Source organism: Natrix helvetica, assembly GCF_964273705.1.
Source record: "Natrix helvetica genome assembly, chromosome: 13".
Classification (NCBI taxonomy): Eukaryota; Metazoa; Chordata; class Lepidosauria; order Squamata; family Natricidae; genus Natrix; species Natrix helvetica.
Genome location: NC_138557.1, coordinates 1517269 through 1537769, shown reverse-complemented (window position 1 = coordinate 1537769; position 20501 = coordinate 1517269). Strand labels below are relative to the sequence as shown.

General features: G+C 46.1%; 2 protein-coding genes across 11 annotated transcripts in view; one reads left to right on the top strand and one right to left on the bottom strand.

The window, feature by feature from the left end:
• Nucleotides 1-16149, top strand: part of MPRIP (myosin phosphatase Rho interacting protein) — a 72331-nt gene extending 56182 nt beyond the window's left edge. For 3 of the 10 annotated variants that reach the window (XM_081965601.1, XM_081965605.1, XM_081965599.1), the window contains exons 16-24: nucleotides 1011-4850; nucleotides 6599-6746; nucleotides 7189-7306; nucleotides 8285-8444; nucleotides 8723-8842; nucleotides 9081-9167; nucleotides 9621-9783; nucleotides 10110-10195; nucleotides 12741-16149. In XM_081965601.1, coding sequence (XP_081821727.1) covers nucleotides 1011-4850; nucleotides 6599-6746; nucleotides 7189-7306; nucleotides 8285-8444; nucleotides 8723-8842; nucleotides 9081-9167; nucleotides 9621-9783; nucleotides 10110-10195; nucleotides 12741-12812 — 4794 coding nt within the window. In that variant the 3' untranslated portion in view covers nucleotides 12813-16149. Of the gene's footprint in view, nucleotides 1-1010; nucleotides 4851-6598; nucleotides 6747-7188; nucleotides 7307-8284; nucleotides 8445-8722; nucleotides 8843-9080; nucleotides 9168-9620; nucleotides 9784-10109; nucleotides 10196-11155; nucleotides 11222-12740 lie in introns of all 10 variants that reach the window. The other 7 variants (XM_081965604.1, XM_081965602.1, XM_081965600.1 and 4 more) reach the window with 4 other exon arrangements.
• Nucleotides 16150-17979: 1830 nt separating this feature from the next.
• PLD6 (phospholipase D family member 6) lies at nucleotides 17980-20170 on the bottom strand. The gene is made up of 2 exons (XM_081965654.1): nucleotides 19765-20170; nucleotides 17980-19012 (listed from the first exon to the last, which is right to left on the bottom strand). Exons 1-2 carry the CDS (start codon nucleotides 20138-20140, stop codon nucleotides 18753-18755), a joined length of 636 nt encoding a protein of 211 aa, XP_081821780.1. The 5' UTR covers nucleotides 20141-20170; the 3' UTR covers nucleotides 17980-18752.
• Between the last annotated feature and the right edge of the window lie 331 nt (nucleotides 20171-20501).

The following is a 20501-nucleotide window of genomic DNA, read 5'->3' as shown; positions in this document are numbered from 1 at the left end:
AGGAAGGGGTTGGGCAGGACAGTTGTCACCAGCTACAGCGAAGGGAAGAGGGGACGGGGCAGGTGTGTGGATTTTGTGGGTTTCCTGGGACTTTATTGGATGAAGTTTGGTGTTATTGTTTGTTTGCAAAAAAAAGCACTAGGAACACAACTCAGTCACCACTGGGCAGAGAAGCGTAGAGCTCGCCCCAGTCTTGAAAGTTTGGGAGAACTTTGGCAGAGACAGAATCCCAGAATAGACATTTATTCTTGTTAATTAAAATTTGCATACCGTCCAACTCCCAACGACATTCAAAGGAATAAAACGGCGTCCTAATAAACAGCAGTGAAGGACAGGAACAAAACCAAACTCACACAATCAAACATGGGGCTCAGTCACCATTGCCAAAGATCTGGGTGCGGATCCAACTCTTCAAGGCCTTTCAAAACACCAGTAGGGGGGCGGGGGGGTCAACTGGATCAAGGAGGAATTCCCCAGGGAGGCCCCAATTCTGGCACCCATTTCTAGCTCAGCTTTGAACCCTAAAGGTGAGGATTTGTCTTTGCGAAGTCGCTTGCTGTTTCCTGGCGTACTCTTGGTCATCCCTCCCACCTCTCCCATTTTCATTCCCTCTCCAGTCTTTCCTCTGCTTGTCTTACGCCATTATTTTTCCTGGTGTCCATCGTTTTCCCGCCTCCCTTTTTGTTTATTCAAGTTGTTTCTTTCAGGGTCTTTTGTGTACAACCTGTTGTCGTGTTTTATCATCCATGCTGTCTGTTCAGTCGGAAGATGTTCTCCCTATTATCCTTGAATCAAAAAAATGGGGTGGGGGCAGTTGTTGTTTCTGGCCGTTTTTGAAAAACCAAAAAACACCCCCAAAATCCAGGAGTCTATTCCGAATTGGAGCTGAAAGGGAGCGAACAAACCCGTCCGAGGCGTTCTATGGCCTTAAACCTAACCAGAGATGTGACACTCAGAACCGAGCACCAAGAATGCTACTAATTTTCTATTCAATTAATTTTCTTTTAAAGACTGAAGTGGCCTCCTCCTCCTCCTCCTCCTCCTCCTCGGGAGCCTGGGAGAGGCTCCATAAAGTCAACAAAGATCTCCAGGGCGAATTGGAAGCCCAATGCCAGCGGCAGGAGATGATCAATCAGCAAATCCAGTCCCTTAAGCGTAGCTATGGGGAAGCCAAGGACGTCATCCGACATCATGAAGCCGAGATCCAAAGCTTGCAAGCCAGACTCAGCAACGCAGCCGCAGACCTCTCTATCAAGGAGCAGACCTTGGCCAAGCTGAAGAGCGACCTGAAGGCTGAGAAGAAGAAAACGGAGGAGCAGATGGAGGAATGGCAACACAGCGAAACAACCCTGAATTCCCAGCTGAAGGCCAGTGAGCAGAAGCTGAAGAAGGCAGAAGCTCTCCTGCTGGAGAAGACCCAGGAGTTGAGAGATTTGGAGATGCAACAGGCTTTGCAGAGAGACTACCAGAAAGAAGTCCAGCGTCTCCAGGATCGCATCGCTGACCTGAGCCTTCAGCTGAGCGCCGGTGAACAATCCCGAATACTGATGGAGAGGAAGCTTCAGAAGAATTATGAGTCTTTGCTGGAAAGCTGTGAGAGGGAGAAGCAAATCTTGATCCAGAGCCTCAAAGAAGTGGAGGATAAAGCCAGTGAATATGAGAACCAGCTCCAGAATAATGAGCAACAGAAGGAGATCCTTCTGAAGGAGAAGCTGAGTGCCAAGTTCGAAAGCAGCGAACTGGTCCATCAACTGGAGGACCAGCTACAAATGAAAGAAGCCAGCATCCGGAAGCTGGTGGAGCATATGAAGAGTCTTGAGGAGGAAAGGGATCAAATTAAATGCCGGTTCCAAGAATTGATGAACCAAGTTGCAGAGTCCGATTATGAGGTGGCTAAGTTGCAAGCCAAGCTACAGCAGGTGGAGAGCAGCTACCACACTCTGGAGCATTCCCACGAGGTGGTGTTGGAGCAGTTTCATAACTTGCAGCAGATCCTGCAAGAGAAAGAGGAGGAGTTGAGACAAGTGAGAGAAACCCATTTGAGCTTTGTGGAGAACAAGGAGCAGGACTTCCGTCAGCCTCTGACTACCATGGGTAGCAGTGGAGGAGAAAAAGGAGACCTCCCAGCCAAAGAAGAGGATTTGAAAACATCGGCTGAAGGAAGTTCTGTGCTGAAGGTTGAAACCAACGCAACTGAGATTGGCAAGGTTGAAGAGCCAGCACAATATCCCCCAAAGCCAGGGAGACTTCCAGATCTGGGATGCATGCTTATTGAGGATAGTCACGAAGGACCCGGTAGCCACCAGAGGCAAATCTGCGGACGTACTGTGGTGAGCATTGAAGAATGTTCTTCTCCATCCAAGTCAGTAGATCTTCCAGACATAGAGATGGGTCAGAAAGATTCAACGAAACTTGATGCGGAAATACCCGGAGCCAAAAGACAACGGATACGTTTTTCCAATATCCAGTGCCAAAAATATATCCATCCTGATGGATCGGAGAAGATGTGGGCCAGCAGCACTTCGTCAGACACCAGCCAGGAGCGGTCTCTTTCGGAAGAAAGTATGACTTCTGAACCAGCTTTCTGTTACCCAGCCTCGGGTGATTCTGAGACCTACTTATCTATCATTCACTCCCTGGAAACCAAACTTTACATCACCGAAGAAAAGCTCAAAGATGTAACCATGAAACTTGAAAGTCAGCAGGGCCAAAATCAAGACGCCCTTATGGCCCTTCACCAGCAGTGGTCCGGCATTGAAGCTCAGCTTAGAGAACAGCTTCAAGACAGCTTGACTCAAATTAGAGGGTTGGTGTCTCAGGTAGAAAGTGAGAAGGAAGAAAAAGTCAAGCTGAACGAGAACCACATCTACGAACTGGGCAAGCTCCACGAAAAAACCAGCCGAGCATTAACATGCTTAAATCAGCGCAGGGAAGAACTAAAAAAACACATGGGCACCTCTGAGAAAGAAAAAGAGGAAGCGGTGTTCTTGGATGCTCTGTCCAGCATTGAAAGTACTTTAATGGATGCAATCCAGATGTTACAACAGGCACTTCCTCCGGCTGAACACCAACCAGAAGAACATCTTGCAGTCCAAGCTTTGCAGGCTGAAGGCATCTGCTGGGATGAGAACAACGCTTCTCCCCAAGGGAAGCAACATCTGGAATTTTCTGTAGAAGAACAACTGAAGTTGCTTTCCAAGAGGGTGGTTTTTGAAGCTTGCTTGATCAACCAGATAGCAGAGTCTCTGACAGATGCGTCTTCAAAGATCTCAGTGACTCTCGGAGAGATCCATGCCACTCTGGAGACCGTCTTATTGGAGCCTTCAAATATTTCATATACTGCTGTGGCTTTGGCCAACATCTTGTCTAAGAAGCTGTTGTTGGAAGATGAGTTTTGGAGGCAGGTAGAAGAATTAAGGAAGCACTTGAGGGTCCTAGAAGAAGGGGAGGAAGGGACGATGGAGACCTCCGACGTTCCTCGGTATCTCATCCAGTCGGTTACCGACAGTACGCTGGTTAAAGCCGAACTGGGTTTTGTGGCTCAGAAAATGAGAGAATCCTTCCATCAGCGATTGAAAGCCATGGAAGAAGACCTCCACAACGCCAAAACGGCCCTCCAGCAGCACAAATGCATGTTGGAAGAAATCATTAAAGCCTACAAGTCTCCTGAATTTGATGGGATCATGCACCATATCTCCAAAGCCCTTGAGTTCCAAGAAGGCATTTCAGAAGCAGCCCGACCGACTTGGCATGGCAGCCTTCAGGATCGCATTTTGGAAGCTCAGAGCATACAGGATCTCAGCAGTCAAGCTCTGGCTGCCGTCCAGGATGATCTGGCTCAGCAGCTCAAAGACAAAGCCAATGTTCTGAAAGACATTGCGGCCGCCCTCCTGTCCGTGTCCCCTGACAGCGCCTTGATAGATTGCCATAAGCTCCTCAAAATCTCACGCAGCCCTCCTTACGAGATGTGCATGGGGGATCTTGAACGCTACTCTTCTCTCTTGGTTCAGGATGCCATTATTCAGGCCCAGGTTTGTTACGGGGCCTACAGAGCAAGACTGGAGTACGCAAAGGAAGCCAACATGTACAAGGAGTCTCTGCAAAATATGGACGCCTTGTGCCAGGAGCGCATACGGGCAGTCACGGTCCTCAGAGAAGAGTATGAAATACTGCTGCAGAAACAGCAGAACAAATTTGCTGAGATGATTGCCATGCTCAAAAGAGAGAACGAAGACCTCCGAGCCAAGGTGGAGCAGCTGGACAACCAGCGAAGGCTCCTGGAAGAGGAGGAACGTAAGCAGAGCCAAAAAACAGCAGAGCTTCAGAGCCAATATGACGAGGAGATGCAGAAGGTGGCTGAGCAGCTCCGCAGGACCGAGGACACCCTTCAGGTGGAGCGAATTGAGGGGAGCCACCAGGTGGAGGCCCTCGTGCAAGACAAGCAGAACCTGGAGAGGTACCACCTTGAGCAAATGCAAAGCTTGGAAGAAAAGTTCCAGGTCAAGATGAAAGAAATCCAGCTCCTCCACGATGAGGAGCTACAGATCCTGCAGCAGCACTACAACCAGAATCTCAAGAGCTTGGAAGAATCGCTGGAGAAGTATCAGAAGGAGCCTCCTGAAACCACGTCCGGGATCATCTCCGGAGCAGAAGCACAGGGAGAAGACCAACAAGACAATGGGATCCAGGTCTTAGGCGATGATCCCAACGCCCTCCACGGATTGAGGGAGCGGATTCAAGAACTGGAATCCCAGATGAACGTCATGAGGGATGAGCTGGAGAACAAGCAGCTGGAAGGGAACGCGCCCACCTTGAGGGAGAAATACCAGAAGGACTTTGAGAACTTTAAGGTCTTTGTTCCCCTTATCTTGCTACCTCGCGGTCATGTAGTCTGACCCCCCCCCCCCACTTTCCTTGTTAAGCGCAAGCATGCTAATTAACCAGCTGGCCTGCAGGTAGAATCCAGCAAATAGAAGCTTTCTCAAGGCATTTCACTTTTTAAAATAGCGACCATGGCACCAGTTTAGCTTCCTAAAGCCTTGGACGCATTTAAACCAGAATGTGAGAGTCCTTGAGATTAGACAAATCCCTTGACCTTTAGGGAACAAACTGGCCATTTTTTTCCCCAGTGCTGACATCATTTTCTTGACATTATGAAGTTCCAAGTCACCGGGCAGTCCGACTTAAATCAAAGGTGACCTTCTGAAGATTAAGCGGGTTGGAGGGCCACGTGCCAGGAAAACTCCAGATTAAGATGACACCCTCCAAATGGAGGCTCACAGACTGTCCTGGGTGGTGGTAGAGTTTCTGCCCCTAGAAATTTGGCCCATCTCCCCCTCCCTCCATTAGAGAGTAGGAAAGGTGGCATTCCTCTGATCGTAATAATTGTCCACCCTAAAGAGGGTGCTTGTCTCCCCCCCCCTTTCATAATGGAACAGGGTGCTTGTTGTTTCTCACCATTTACTCACCATGTCTAAAAACTTCTAACTGGATCAGCATCATCGCTTGTATTTAAAATCACCCCAACTACATCCATCCATCGCCCATCAAAGAGCCGATTATCCAATAAGGATTCTCATTTTGAGATAGATGCTGACTCTTACGGTGTTCCCTCCTTGCAAACTCTTGTAATTTCACTCAGGTGTGAAGAGGTGGGATGTGGTGACATTCCTCTGATTGGCCATAATTGCACACCCTAAAGAGGGCACTTCAACACAGCAGCCTAACCTTAAAGTAGTGAGGCTCTTTGCTATTCACACCGCACATCGATTGAGCAATGGACTGTGGTGGATTCCTGGTTATGAATAAGGAGTAGCATTACGCACTGTGATGGCGCCATGGTTAGAATGCAGTATTGCAGGCTGCATGCACTGCCAGGAGTTCATTCCTGATCAGTTCAAGGTGGACTCAGACTTCCTGCCTTCCGAGGTGGGTAAAATGAGGAGCCAGATTGTTGGGGACAAGAGGCTGACTCTGTAAACCGCTTAGAGAGGGCTGTAGAGCACTGGGAAGCGGTACGTAAGTCTAAGCGCTATTGCTATTGAGAGAGTTATGGTTTAGGGAATCCTTACTCATGGGAAGTCCTCCTCCTGATACACAAAGGAGGAAGAAGGATTGAGTAGAATTTGTAAGCTAGAATTAGAATTGTTAGTCCCTGCAAGAGCGGTTCTTTTTTCCTCCCCAAGTTTGAATGCCCACATCCTTTTAGAAGATTTCCAAGGGATCCTAAAATAAAACTTCCTTAAAGCTTTTGGACTGCTTCTTCCATTAATAGTAAAGATTGGTAGTGGTGGTGATGGAGAATGCTAGATGTTCTAAGCTAGCTAGGAACGGATATGTCCTTCACCACATGATTGTTCCTTCTGGGACTCGTGTCTTCTCACTAGAGGTGGAGATAGCATCCATGCATGGGTTGACATTGTCCATTCTAGGATTGGACTGAGTCTGAATACAGATAGTTAAGACATGCCCCTGTCGCTAGCCACACCCAGCTTTCAACTCAGTCCACTCCTGCCTATATTGTTACTGGGTGTTTTCTTTTTTTAAAATGGACTGGGGCAACCTGCCAATGCAATCCTCCTTTCTGGCTTCCTTGAAGGCAACGTGTGAACGGGGGTTTGCAGCCATGGAAGAGACCCACCAGAAGAAGATTGAGGACTTGCAGAGGCAGCATCATCGAGAGCTGGAGAAGCTGAGAGAGGAGAAGGACCGTTTGCTGGATGAGGAAACGGCTGCCACGATCTCCGGTAGGTGGTCCAAGAGAAGAGAATGTGGAAGACAAAGGTGTGTTTTTCCTACAACTATGTGTAGGTAGTCCTCAGCTTACGACCAGTTGCTTAGCCACTGTTCAAAGTTATGATGGTCCTCCCCAGAGCTACATATGATCCCTTTTCAGAGTTATGACAGACACAGACAGACAAATACACACAAACACACTGTGGTCATGTGACCATGATTTGCTGGTTTCCAGTGTTTACTTCCAGTTTCTGGCAGAAACAACCTCCAGTTGGGGAAAAAAAGGCCTCAATGTTCACTTAGTGATAGCTGTAAAAAAAAAGTCTGAAAATCTGATCTGGCCTCACGGTGCCTCGACTTACAACCGCAATAACTTAACAACCATCATTCTGGGCTCCCTGATGGTTGTAAATCTAGGATTTCCTGTAATTCTTCCTTTCCTTTCCTTTCCAGCCATAGAAGCCATGAAGAACGCTCACAGGGAGGAACTTGAACGGGAGTTGGAAAAAACCCATCGCTCCCAAATTAGCAGCATCAATTCAGACATTGAAGCTCTGCAGAGACAATACTTGTAAGGATCTCTTGGCATCTTCTGGTTGTTCATGCTTGCCTTCTGGGGCCACATCGGTTGGGTTCTGTCGTGCATTGTTGGCCTTTGAAATAGCAAGCATGGCTGTCCACATGAGCTGCTGATGGCTCATTTTAATTCTCGGTTTCTTAGACTCCAAAATTCTTCTATTTGTAGTACATTTTGTTTTTATTTATGAGCCTCTCCATAAGCATTTGGCTGCAATGGGGACATATTTTCTGCAAATATGTGTGTGTGTACACACATACACACACTCTCTCTCTCTCATAATTTATTTTGAGGAGGTCACGGAAGGGTAATAAACAGATTTATTCTCGCAGATGCACCCAAAAAATGACCTAAACTGAATTTATAGATTTGTGCTTTAGGAGAAATGAATTCCTCATGTCAGATTTGGACCAAGCTCAGTTTCTAGAACTTAATTTATGAGATAATTTTTGAGAAAATCACTTAAGGCTTTTCTCAGAAAAAAAAGTCTTACATGTATGACTGTCCCAGTTTTCTACTCTCTTCATCCATTCTCTGGCAAGAAAGAGAGACGGGGGATAGGTAGGTAGGTAGGTAGGTAGGTAGGTAGGTAGGCAGGCAGGCAGGCAGGCAGGCAGGCAGGCAGGCAGGCAGGCAGGCAGGCAGGCAGGCAGGCAGGCAGACAGACAGACAGACAGACAGACAGACAGATAGATATGATTGAGAGAGAGAGATGATAGGTAGGTAGGTAAGTAGGTAGATAGATAGATACAAGCATGATTGGATTGGGGAGGATTTTTTAAGGGCTGAGTGAAGGCAATAAGTCCTTGGAAGGCCTGGGAGGAATCAAAACCTGGAAGTTCTCACGCTGCATGGATGTGGTTTCTGCCTCCTCCTCCTCCTCCTTCATCTTCCTCCTCACCTGCCAAGTTGGTTCTTGAACGTTCCTTCAAAGTCAAACCCACTTTCTCCCCTTTGTCCTCCTGGCCTCAGGGAGGAGTTGCAGTCTGTCCAGCGGGAACTGGAAGTCCTTTCAGAACAATATTCGCAGAAATGCTTGGAAAACGCTCACCTGGCCCAGGCTCTGGAGGCGGAGAGGCAGGCCCTCCGACAATGCCAGCGGGAGAACCAGGAACTTAACGCGCACAATCAGGTGAAGCCTTCCGTGATCCGAGACAGTGGCTCAAAAGCGGGGTGTGTGTGTGTGTCCAAAGATGGGCGGACTTCAACTCCCAGAATTCCCCAGTTCACCATGTTCAAGAGTTCCTCTATTTGCGGGCAGGAGGGGTGTAATGATATACATCGCATACACAATGAGGTGAAAGATTCCTGTCGTCTGCAAAAATTGATGTAAAGGTTTCCTGTACTGGATGGTCTGTTGGCCTAATTCTATTTATTCTGAAGAACCCTGCATTTGTGGTTTCCTTGTAGGAGTTGAACAACCACCTGGCTGCAGAGATCACCCGACTACGGACGTTGGTAACTGGGGAAGGCGGCATGGAAACGGCCGCTTCTCCACTCACCCAAGGCAAGGATGCTTACGAGTTAGAGGTAAGTTTGTTTGTAACTGTTGAAAAAGTCGGAAATCCCTTCCCTCCCTTCCTCTTTCTTTCTTCTTTCCTTTTTCTTTGTTTTAAAATCCTGACTTCCTTCTCTCCATTTCTCTTTTCTATCTTTCTTTGGTTTTAAAATCCTTTCCTCCCTCCCTCTCTTCCACCTTTATGTATTTTTTCTTGATATTCTTTTTTTTTTTTTAAAGGTGTTATGTTTTTGACTTTCCCCCTTGCAGGTCCTGTTGAGAGTTAAGGAATCAGAAATCCAGTACTTGAAGCAAGAGATCAGCTCCTTAAAGGATGAATTGCAAACAGCACTGAGGGTAAGAATTTAGAAGCAGGCATCGTCTTAAAGCCGTTAACTAGTGATTTCCAACCTCCTCATTTGTACACTTTAAGCTAGTTAGAGCATCATCTTTAGAAGTGTGCTTTAGGTCGGGAGTGTCCAACCTTGGCAACTTTTAGATAAGATGGACGTCAACTCCCAGAATTCCCCAGCTAACATGGCTGGCTGGCGAATTCTGAGAATTGGAGCCAATTCCAAGTCGCCAAGGTTGCTGCTTCAGTTGATGGCCTAAGACAGGAGGAGCCAGGAGGAGGCAGAAGAACCAGGCAAAACGGGGACACCTTTAGGGTTTTAGTGAGGTCTTGGGAAAGGTGATGAACGTGTTCAACTAATGGCTGTTGAAATTACTAGTAATCCCAGTTGTCTCTTTTGGGTGGTCCATAGAGACCGAAAGATCTCAGCTCCTATCGTATTTTTGTCTTTTCTCCAGGATAAAAAATACGCCAGTGATAAATACAAGGACATCTACACGGAGCTCAGCATCGTCAAAGCCAAGGCAGACTGCGATATCAGCAGATTGAAAGAGCAGCTGAAGGCAGCCACCGAAGCCCTGGGAGAAAAATCTCCCGAGAGCAGCACCGTGTCCGGATACGGTAGGTTCACTGCTTCCCAATTTCATATTTCTGGATGCTGAATCAAAGAAGGGTTGGGATCCGATGATTTCGGGCAAATTTTCTTGGAAAAAAAGTTGGTGGACATTCATCGTTGCAAAGACCACTCTTTGATATTGAGTTGGACTTGGTGGGTTCAAGGAACCTAGCATTAGAATTAGTGGTGAAATTGGATATCTTGAGAGTGGGAAAAGTATTTTGGAGTGTCGTTGATAGTGACTTTCTTTTAACTTTGCTTGTTTGAAAAACTATGGCCTGCAGGTTCTCAAAATAATTATATTGACTTCCTTTCCTTCTTACCCACTTAGATATTATGAAATCGAAAAGCAATCCTGATTTCTTGAAGAAGGACAGGACTAGCATTGGCCGGCAACTAAGAAATATCAGGTCAAAGGTGAGTTGATGTGGTCTTTCCATTTTCCTTGGAAAACATGCTTAGACGTGCAACACTTTAGTTGTCCTATCGATGGCTGATTCTGCCTCAACAGGTAGCAACATCCAACCAAACCTAGCTGTTGGCTAAGCTGGGAAGGTCCTGGAGGATTCTTGGATGGGGGAACCCACCTGAGAATTTTACGGCTTTGGGATAGCTTGAGAAGCCAACCCAGAAGAAAGCAGAAGCCATTGCCTTTCATCAGTGAGAACTGAGAACATGTAGACAAGGAGAACATTCATTCTTTTGTGCTTTGAGATATACACAGCACATTTAAAGCATGAGATGTTAGGACATAGTTTCCCAAACTTTGCAACTTTAAGACTTGTGGACTTCAACTCCCATGATTCTCCAGACTGCCATGTGGAAGTCCACTTGTCTTAAAGTTGGCAAGTTTGACAAGCATTACTTTAAGGGAACATAGTTTCCAATAGTCCACAAGAGTGGGCCTCTTCATCCTTTAGTTCCTTAGCCAGTTTTGGTCCACCCGTCTCTCCTTGCATATTGGCATACATGTGGCATTTATTAGGAAAAGAACGCCAATCCTGAGCTAAAGCCACCCTTTTTGTAAGCATTTGAACCCCAGAAAAATTCACAGAAGGCACCCAAAGATTCGAGAAAGGCATTATATCGTTTATTAAGTTCACATTGGTTGTGTTGATATCCTGTGCCTTTCTCTGTGTACCACTTCTTGCACGGGAAGATCTAGTTTTAATTCCTTCCAGTGCAGCTTCTCTTTATTACTGATCTGTGTTTTTAATTATTATGGGTTTCTTTTTTTAAATGGATTTGTTGATTTATGGAGCCATTCAATCTTGGCCTCCTCCTTAAAGGCGTGGGAAGGAAGCTGCTTGTATTGTGGCCCACAATAGGATTTATGTCTTTCTTGTTTTTGTTCTTTGTCTTCGCTTCGGATAACAGTCGGTAATTGAGCAAGCTTCATGGGATAACTGAAATGCACCAGGTTCCAGGGTCCCTGCCACGTAGGTAATCCAACCACCCACCGGTTCAACAATGCTACTTCTTGGAGGTTGCAGTGCACTTAAATGCATGTTCTGCTGATGTTTCCATAGCTAACCAGGTTCTTCCCTCTGCCCACCCACTCCCCAGAAGCCATGGGGGGGACTGGGTTGGGTAGATCAGGGATAGACCCCTTCACACCCAATCAGCGGCTGCATCCACCCTTCTGTCTCATCCTGTCTTCACTGACATCCATCACAAGTTTTCCTTGCCATCTCGGCTGACATGTGGGGAGCTCTGTGGAGCATGAGAAGATGCCTGCATGTTGGATTGACTGTGCATGCTTCCACTGACCACTCTTCAGGAGGCACGAGTTTCCAAGCAAAAGATCATGTTTGAGTCCCTAGTTTTGGGTGCTGGTTCATCTCAGCAAATAGACAGCTGGTGGCGCAGTGGTTAGGATGCAGTATTGCAGGCAACTCTGTTCACTGCCAGCAGTTTGATCCTGACTCAGTCTTTCATCCTTCTGAGGTCGGTAAAATGAGGACCCAGATTATTGGGGAAAATATATTGACTCTGTAAACTGCTTAGAGAGGGCTGTAAAGCACTATGAAGCAGTATATAAGTCTAAGTGCTAATGCTATGGCTATTGGTAGAGTTGGCAGTGTTTGCGCAAGGAAAATATTCCAGTTGGTTTGCAATTGGAAGTTATTTTGCCCATTAGATATGGTGGCCCAAATCATTGCATTTATCTTGCTGGGCGTGTATTCATATATATAATGTAATATAAAATTACATATATGTGTGTGCACATATGTATATGTATAATTTTAACTGTAACTTTAAAAAGATGAAAACTAATAACACCAACTAATACAAAGTAAGGAAGAAAAAAGAAAGAAAGCAAAAAGTGCAAGAAACGGGAAAAACTTGAGGAAAAGTCATCTATCTAGGGGTTTGGCTGATTTTCCTGTCTTAATTGACACACAGCATTGGAATTTTTGGTTTTGACCTTGTGCAATCAAATCAAAACCCTATTCTTCTCTGATTCTAACAGAGGTATGACATTCTGCTCTTCCCACCATGAGTTAAGAAGCCAGGGTCTTGGTTCCTTAGGGGAAAAAATGTGGACATTCCTTCTGTAGTCCCAGTTCTACAAGAGACACCATCCTTTATAAAGTGTTACTACGTATGTTGTCCCATAGTGACATTAGGAAACTGTCTTGGAGCAAATATGTTATAGGGAAAGGACAATTTTGTAGGTCTTGTGGAGTTGAAGGCATCTGGTGATACTTCAGAGAATCTCTAGGGAGTCACTCTAGTTAGCTGCGCCTTTGGTCATCTCGCTCTTCCTCCACGGGGCACCAATTCTCCAGTAACCTTTCTCCATAATGGTGCTTTTTCTGTCTTCCGCATTATGTTAAGCCTGAGGATTTTGTCTCTCACTATTTTATCTCCTCTGCCTGAACATCTCCGTGTTGGATTTGGCCCATTCCACCAGAGCGGCCTTTCATGGTTTGCTTTTTTTCTTCTCTCTCCCCTCCAGAGTCTGAAGGAAGGTCTGACGGTGCAGGAGCGCCTGAAGCTCTTTGAATCCAAGGGGTTGAAGAAAGACTAATGTTCTCCTTCGTTTCCGGCTTGGCCACGTGCACCGCCTAGCTTGACGCATCACGACACGAGCATCCTTCTTCTTTTTCCCCTCACCATTTTGATCTTTTTTTATGACTACGCTTCGCTTGGCCGGGAGCGGGAATTTTTCTAGAGCTGCTCCGGATGAATGGACTGAGCAATTCCAGACTTTTTTTTTCTGTCCACCATCGAAGGGATGAAATCATTGTTTCTCAACCTTAGCAAGTTTAAGATGCGTGGACTTCTGCTCCCAGAATTCCTCAGCCAGCAACAGGGAATTCTGGGAGTTGAAGTCCAGGTATCTTAAACTCGATGAGGTTGAGAAATACTGGATGAAACAGATTCCTTGACATGTTCTGAATGGAAAAGTCCTTACTTTGGGCAAGAATGCAGGAAGAGGTTGAAGATTTTTCTCCCTTAAATATATATATATATATATTTATCTCCTTCCTAGTGTATATCCACTGCATTGAGTGTCAGTATTAAGGCTCAACAGCCTATAATAAGCTAGCCCTGTTTTACTTATGTGTTGGTATCACAACAGGGCCCTGGGAAAGGGGGAGGGAGGATACACCTCCAGCTTAGCTCCATCCGTGTTGAAGAGTAACACAGCACTTAGGCGCATATTTTGAGCCACTCTGAAACAAATTTGGCTTGGCCAAGCAAGCTCCCCAACGCCCCTGGGTGCTTGAGAAATACAAGGGGGAAAGAAAACAGTCTGGACTGTCCTTGATCTATTGTGTGGTTTGCAGAGATCCAGTCCTTTGTGTAGCTTAGCAATCTTCTGAATTTATTTTACTAAGCCAGCTTAGAGCCACAGTTAAGGGGTGGCAGATTCCACCTTAGCCAGGATCTTGGAAAAAACATAGCTCTTAAAACCACTAGCAACCATTATCCTCTTCCAGTTGGGTTCACCTTTTCTCCTAGTCTCGGTGGGTTTTGGGCATCCATCCGAGAGACATTTCAGGACATTTCTCTCGTTTGATGAGGATGGAGATCCTAAAGTGCAGATCCTTGCTTCTTAAAGGTGACTTTAAAAAAAGAAAGAAAAATGGATTACCGGTATATCTGTCTTGGAGAATCTATTTGGGCCTGATTGCACCATGCAGTGTCTGTGCGAGGGATATTCTTTTGCAAAGGAACATCTGAAAACAGGTTGGGAGCTAAGCCCAGTTAAAAGCGGCCTTCAAAAAAAAGCCCAGGTTAACCATGATCCCAAAGCAGCTTTAGTGCTTTCATCCTCTTGAAATGAAGCAGGAGTTTTGATTATCCCTTCCATATCTTGGGCCCACCCACCCCAAAACATGTGATGAATAGATTCCTTGATGCGCTGGGATCCAGAATGTATACAGCCTTCTCGAGAAAGGCCCTGGGATGGACTAAAATGTCTTTGCCAAACCCGACGAACAGAACATCTTGGAAGTGGGTGATTAAAATTTCAAGATTGACACCTCACCAGCATTATGAGCAAGCCTTGTTTCTGTCTCCCCAACATTGCAGTTGATTAGGGTGCTCCAACCCAATTCTACAAACCTTGAGGTCCCTTAAGATGGGAGCTTTTGCTCTTACTGGGTTGAATTTCTGCTGCAACTTTCTAACTTTGGGACAAGCCCAACTGTGTGAACTCTTGCTAATCTCATTGAGGGCTGGTCCATTTCTTTTCTCTGCATGCAGGTTTTAGAATTTTTAGACACCTAGCAAGGAAATAAGTGGTTCCAAAAAAAACCCCACCCCACCTTATGAGATCACCTGTCTCCTAGAGGTAGACCTGAAGCAAAAGGATACCTTAGTATGCACTAGCTTAAAGGCAGCTGGACAGAGGAGAATGTATGCATTTCAGGCGCATGGTTGTATTTGACATGCCACAACAATAGTTGCCTGCAAAACGTAGCTGCCCTGAATGACTCGGACTAAGATCTTCCTATTTTTACTTTAGAGGTTCGGCTTTTCTTCTTCAAGACTTCTTCTAACTCTGAGCAGTTTTTCCTATCTAACTGCAAATTGTTGGTTGATGGTCTAGAAGTGCATTTCAAAGTAGGCATGGCAGCCCCAAAGATTGATGTGTGAATGTTGGCATTGGGAGGGCATCTCGGGCAGCTAAAGGGGACGTAGTCGTGGCATCTGCCCCTGGAATGGTCTTTGCAGGCCTCAATTTTCCTATCTCCTTCACACAGACGAAGCTGACCTGGATAGAACAATGTTTCTCAACCTAGGCAATTTAAAGTTATCTGGACTTCAACTCCCAGAATTCTATGCTCTACTGACGGGAATTCTGGGATTTGGAGTCCGGACATCTTCAAGTTGCCACTGTTGAGGAATTTAATTTTTCTGCCATGATTTTCCTGCAACTCGATATCTGCAGTTCATCCTGTCCCTTTCTCAATAACGTCCTGATTCTTAAAACATGGAAAGCGAAGTCTGAAAGGCGGGGAAAGGCACCCCACTTCCCTTCGCACAAAACTGACTCTACTGTTACAAGCAAAGGGGCTGTCCCTACGCAACGAAGTCCGTGGAGCGTTTGGGACAGTGTGTTTCTTGAGTGGCTCTTGAAAAGGCTTGTTCGGAGGCAGGTTGCGGCATTTTCACCCGGTTCTGTACTTCGGAGATTTAAGAGAAATGTGTACTCTTGATGGAGGTTTGTCACAGGTACCGTGCAAACACACCTGAAATACGGCTTTGGGGATGTTGTCCACGGCCGGTTTGTCTCTCCTTTTCTCCCCCTTCCACTTGTTTCAAAGCAGGATTTTTGTCTTTTCTTAATGCCGTTTTGCTTTCCTTCTTTCCTGCTAAGAAACAAAAGGAGGATCGCTTGGGCTGATCCAGGAACCGAGCAGGCTGTTACTCCTGTGGCAGAGGCTGCCTTCAAGCGACCCCTGTGTGGTGTTTAAGGCGGGGGGGGGGGGGGAGCAGGGAAAATGTTGCTTTTTGTAATGACAATATACTTGATTAGACTCCCACTGGACTTCTTTTTCCTCCATTGCAAAGGTTCATATGCCGTACTTCGTTGTGAACACTTTAAGCATACCCACGCTTCTGTTTCCTTTGGTAATCCCCCCATCCCCATCCCCACTTTTTTAAAGCTTTGTTATTCTCTAAAAATAATTTAAGACCTGTATAGTATTCGAAGCACGCCATGTAAATATTTATTATGCAAAAAAACTCGCGGAGGGTTTTATGGGGTTTCTTTTTTTAATCTTGTTCTAATACGGATTTCCTTTGGACTTGGGGAAAAGGAAATTAGTGTAACCTGAAATCCTGCTTTGTTCCCTTACAGAATGTTGGTTGGTTTGTTTGAATGCTATAAATATATTTTTAAATTTCTCTGATCCTTTTTAGTTTTGGAAATGCCTCTCCAAAGAAAAAATATGTACAGTTTTAAAACCTAATTGCTATAGGATAGTTTTCTTCCTCTTCACTTCAGTAAGCTTGTAATGGAGAGTGGCGCAAATAACCCGGGCTATGCAGTTATGTTGCAGTAAACTCAGTTTAATGGACTTGTAGGAAGGTGTTTATTAGACCTGAATGTCCATTGAATAACGAACAGGATTCTATGTATGCCTACACAGCGGCCGATGGATTTTGTCTGTGCATTCGAAATCTGAATGCCTCAATCTGAAGGTCCAATAAATTGAAGATTCACTGCATGTTCACTGAGAAATGGTGATAGTAGCATCTCTTAAAGTCATCAAAGGTACCCCATGTTGTTGCATGTTAACCCTGTGGCAGATTAAACCAAGCAGTTCTGCGAAGAAATGAAGTAATGTTGCTTCTCACTGTCCATACGTTTGAATTATGCTAGTCTGTATTGTGGTCGCAGCATGGCAGAATAAGCTGCTGTAGTTTTGATAGCTCCCTTTACAGTTGCACTATCGTACATCACAACGGAGCTTCAGAGGGGAAGAATACTCTGACTGGTAGAATTTGAGCCCGTGACTGACCACAAGAGCTGAGAAATATTCCTAAAGTACCTAAGGGAAAGATCTTGGGTTTGCCATAGAATTAGCTATGCCATAACTCCAGATAAGTCAATAAAATTTGCAGTGGAAGTCCATCTGGGTGGTGAAAATTACGGTAGGGGTTAATTCCTTCTTTCAATGGAATAACACCATCACTACTTTCAGTATAAGAAACTACCACAGGTAAATGTCTACATCCTGTCGCTGAGCTGCCAAAGAGCCTGCCGACCAGTTCCTACCACATGAACCTGTGGCTGGAGGAGAGGGAGTGGGAGGTTGTGCACAAGGACTGCAAGGAGGCCCATCCTCATGAGCGCCTTACTTCAGGTTTCTGAGGCCACCACGTCTGTCTCTGTCTTAAGTCCCACGTGAGCTTCATCACCAAGTTGACTATGGCTCGATTGGATCACCAGGTCATCTGAGAACTGAGAGTGGGAATGACTAATTCAGTCTTTCTCAACCTTGTTAAGAATTCTAGGAGTTGGTCCACCCATCTTCAAGTTCCCAAGGTTGAGAAACACTGCTCTAATCCACACCTTCCAGCAAAATTTAGAGTGTAAGAAGGCAAGTCCCTTTGGAGAGCAGGTGGCAGTCCATTCCAACCAAGGGGACTCGCGGAAGTCCCAGCAACCTTAGCTGCTGAACAATGAAGCCTCTCTTGCTCTCAACTAATGTGTTTTGAATCTAGTGAGATTCTGAATGGCGTTTTTTTCATGCTTTTAAGGGAGTCGGTTCTCTCTTCAGCTGTTCACTGTAGAAGTATCACTTCGGCCACAGTATTTATTCCTTACAAACCTTGTGTGACATGCTAGGGTTCCCATGGATGTAGCTGATGATTTTGTAAATATAATTACTTAACTATACATAAAATTATATCGTAATAAACTATTTTTGCACCACCCTTGGTATGCTGTAATGAAGGTTTTTTGGTAGATGGAGATGACGTGGCCTTCAGAATGACTACATAAGTGTGGTTTTATTACAAGTCACGGACACTGGCTTCCCCACAAATGTCACAGTTGCTGATAAGTATATGTTGCCGAACTGTTCCAAGCATGGCAAAAAAAATGGAAATAGCAAAAATAAAAATATTGATTAAACTGCCCGACTCCAGACCATCTTAGAGGTAGGGGTAACTATTTCATAACATGAGTGTTAAAGACTCCCAAAATATCACAATAATTCCATTCACACTTGCTCTCTAGAACCACAGCTTTAATCATTGGAAAAAACTAAACAAACAAGACCTCACACCGTATTCAAGGTGCTTTGCATGAATTGTTACTTCCATTTCTTCCAAGACTTCTCTTGCAATCTTTCTCATCAGTAATGCAGTTTTAAGTAACAGCAAGGGTTAAATCCTCCAGTCCTAAAGACCTTTGGCATAGAGAAATATTTAAACTGAAATATTTAAACTGGGATCATACTTATGGCTGGATATTGCCTTCCAGTGCAATATACCATGCAGGGCGACGGTTCTGCCTCTCCATTTTCTGCTGCCAAGTTCTTATGTTCCAGGATTCAAATCAAACAAGCAACGCATAATAGAAATTCAGCACTCCCAACTTAACTGGTCTTTTGGAAAATAAAAGCAGATTGTTGTTCTGAGCCTTTTCTCTCTTTCAATTCAGATGCAAAATCTGGTTCCACATAAGCACAGAAGTTAAAGGCAACAACTTAGAATGTTCACATCCCATATGCCGGAAATGTGCGCTTACAAAGATCAGCATACAATTCCATCTTTGCATTCTGTTCTGCAGCTTTATATCTCTTCTTAATAAAGCCTATTTCAAGTTCTATTCCTTGGAAAGTAAATTTACTAAACACTTAAGAGTACACTGCTTGTGTATTTCTTGACTTGCTGCTTATCTTTTAAGGTAATTACACGTCGTTCTCGACATGAGAAATTTTGAACCAAATGCTCCCAAACTTTTTTTTTTTTGCCATGCTGTAGATTTTTGTCCCAGAATTAACTATCCATTTTCAATCCTGGTTTTCTCATGTTTAGAGAAAAATGTATAATTAGCAGGATTGTAGTTTTCCCAAATCTTTTCAAATTCCGCTAGAAAGATGTTCACCAAAGCCTGGTCTTCCATCACCAGCACGTTCTCTCTGTTGGTCTGGATGGCTTGGGTGGTCCAGTTCAAAGAGCCCGTGATCAGCACCTTCTGGTCCACGATGGCAAACTTATGGTGCATGTAGCCCAGGTCCTGATCGTGGCGTACCTGAATTCCTTGGAAAGAAGAGAAAACCCCACTCAACATCAAGGATCTGGTTGTCGCTCAGCTGGGTTTGGGAGAGCTGCCTGATGACGAGAGGCACATAAATTTAACAATGGGTGCCTTTACGACCAAACCACCTCATCTTTCAGTCTTTATCGCTGGCTTTTGTCCTCAATCCACTTGCCTTAGCCCAAATCTCTCCCCTTTCTTCTTCCACCCTGTATCCTGTAAGCCAGGGGTTTGAATCCCTTTGCCTGCATTCCAGCCTCACCATGGATGGGTTTGGGGTGAATAAAACCAATCAACCCTCCCCCCAAACTCACTCATTACGTCTCCCCTTGCCCATTTTCCATTCCAAGGTAAACCCAGGGCCCCCACCCCCATTCCGATTTTCTGTCTCTGGTTCTATTGATTGGTTTGTTCCTCTCCTCCTTCTTGCCCCCTTCCCCAAGACACCAGGTGGATGCCTCCAATGTCGACAGGCTCTCCTAATTTGGCAACTTTAAGACCTGGGGACTTCAACTCCCAGAATTCCCAGCCAGCCATATAAGGGGAATTCTGGGAGTTGAAGTCCACCAGTCTTTAAAGTTGCCAAGATTAGAGACCCTTGGTTTAAAGGAGCATTTCTCAACCTTTGGCCCATTGAAGAGAAAACTCCCAGAATTCCACCAGCGCGATGGTTCGATCCGGTTTTCCTCCCCCCTCTCCCTATTGGTCGCCGGTGCTCAGGCCCCGCCCACCGCCGCGCGGCCCCGCCCCTCACCGGCTGTCCTCAGCGGCCCGATCTGCGAGCCGCGCAGCGCCATGTAATCGGCGTCGACGACGAGGCGAATGCGGACGCCGCGGCGGTGCAGGAGGATGACGGCGCGGCCGAGCTGCGGGCTGGAGAAGGCGAAGAGGCAGAGGTCGAGCGAGCGCCGCGCCGCCAGCACACGCGCCAGCAGGCGGCCCAGCGCGCTCTCGCCGTGCGGCAACGGGCACGCGCAAGGCACCCCGGCCAGCAGCTCCTCTGTGCACGTCACCCTCGAGGGGAAGAAGATGACCTCGCTCGGCGACGGCGCCCGCCGACGCCCCAGCAGCCAGCCCAGCAGCGCCTCGAGCGCCGCGCCCAGCCCGACCGCCAGCACCACCCGCCACATCGTCTCCTCAGGCCGCGCGCGCCTGCGCCGCACGTTCGAATCTTCCCGCCTAGAGAGGCGCGCACGCGCACTCCACTAGGAGGAAAAAGAAAAGCGCACGCGCCGCTTCTCACACCCGAGGGGAGGGGATTTTCCCCTTACGCGTGCGTTCTCCGCCCTGGCCATCCGCCCTGGCCACCACCCCCACCCCCCCAGTGCTGCGTGAACTTCAACTCCCATCATTCCCAGGCGGAAATTTGCTCTTCAGGCCTTGTGGGAGTCGTTATTGGAAGGCTGCTATTAGTCCCTCTTCCAACTGCCTTTTAATTTGGTTAAAAAAACCAGCTTTAACTATGGGGAGGAAAATTAGTGACAATCATAG

What these genes read in the sequence shown, in the direction of transcription:
- PLD6 (XM_081965654.1), bottom strand. Translation starts at nt 20,140, where the DNA reads ATGTGGCGGGTGGTGCTGGCGGTCGGGCTGGGCGCGGCGCTCGAGGCG. An exon ending in CGGGCCGCTGAGGACAGCCG is followed by an intron (nt 19,013 to 19,764) that starts GTGAGGGGCGGG and finishes CTTCTTTCCAAG; the next exon opens with GAATTCAGGTACGCCACGAT.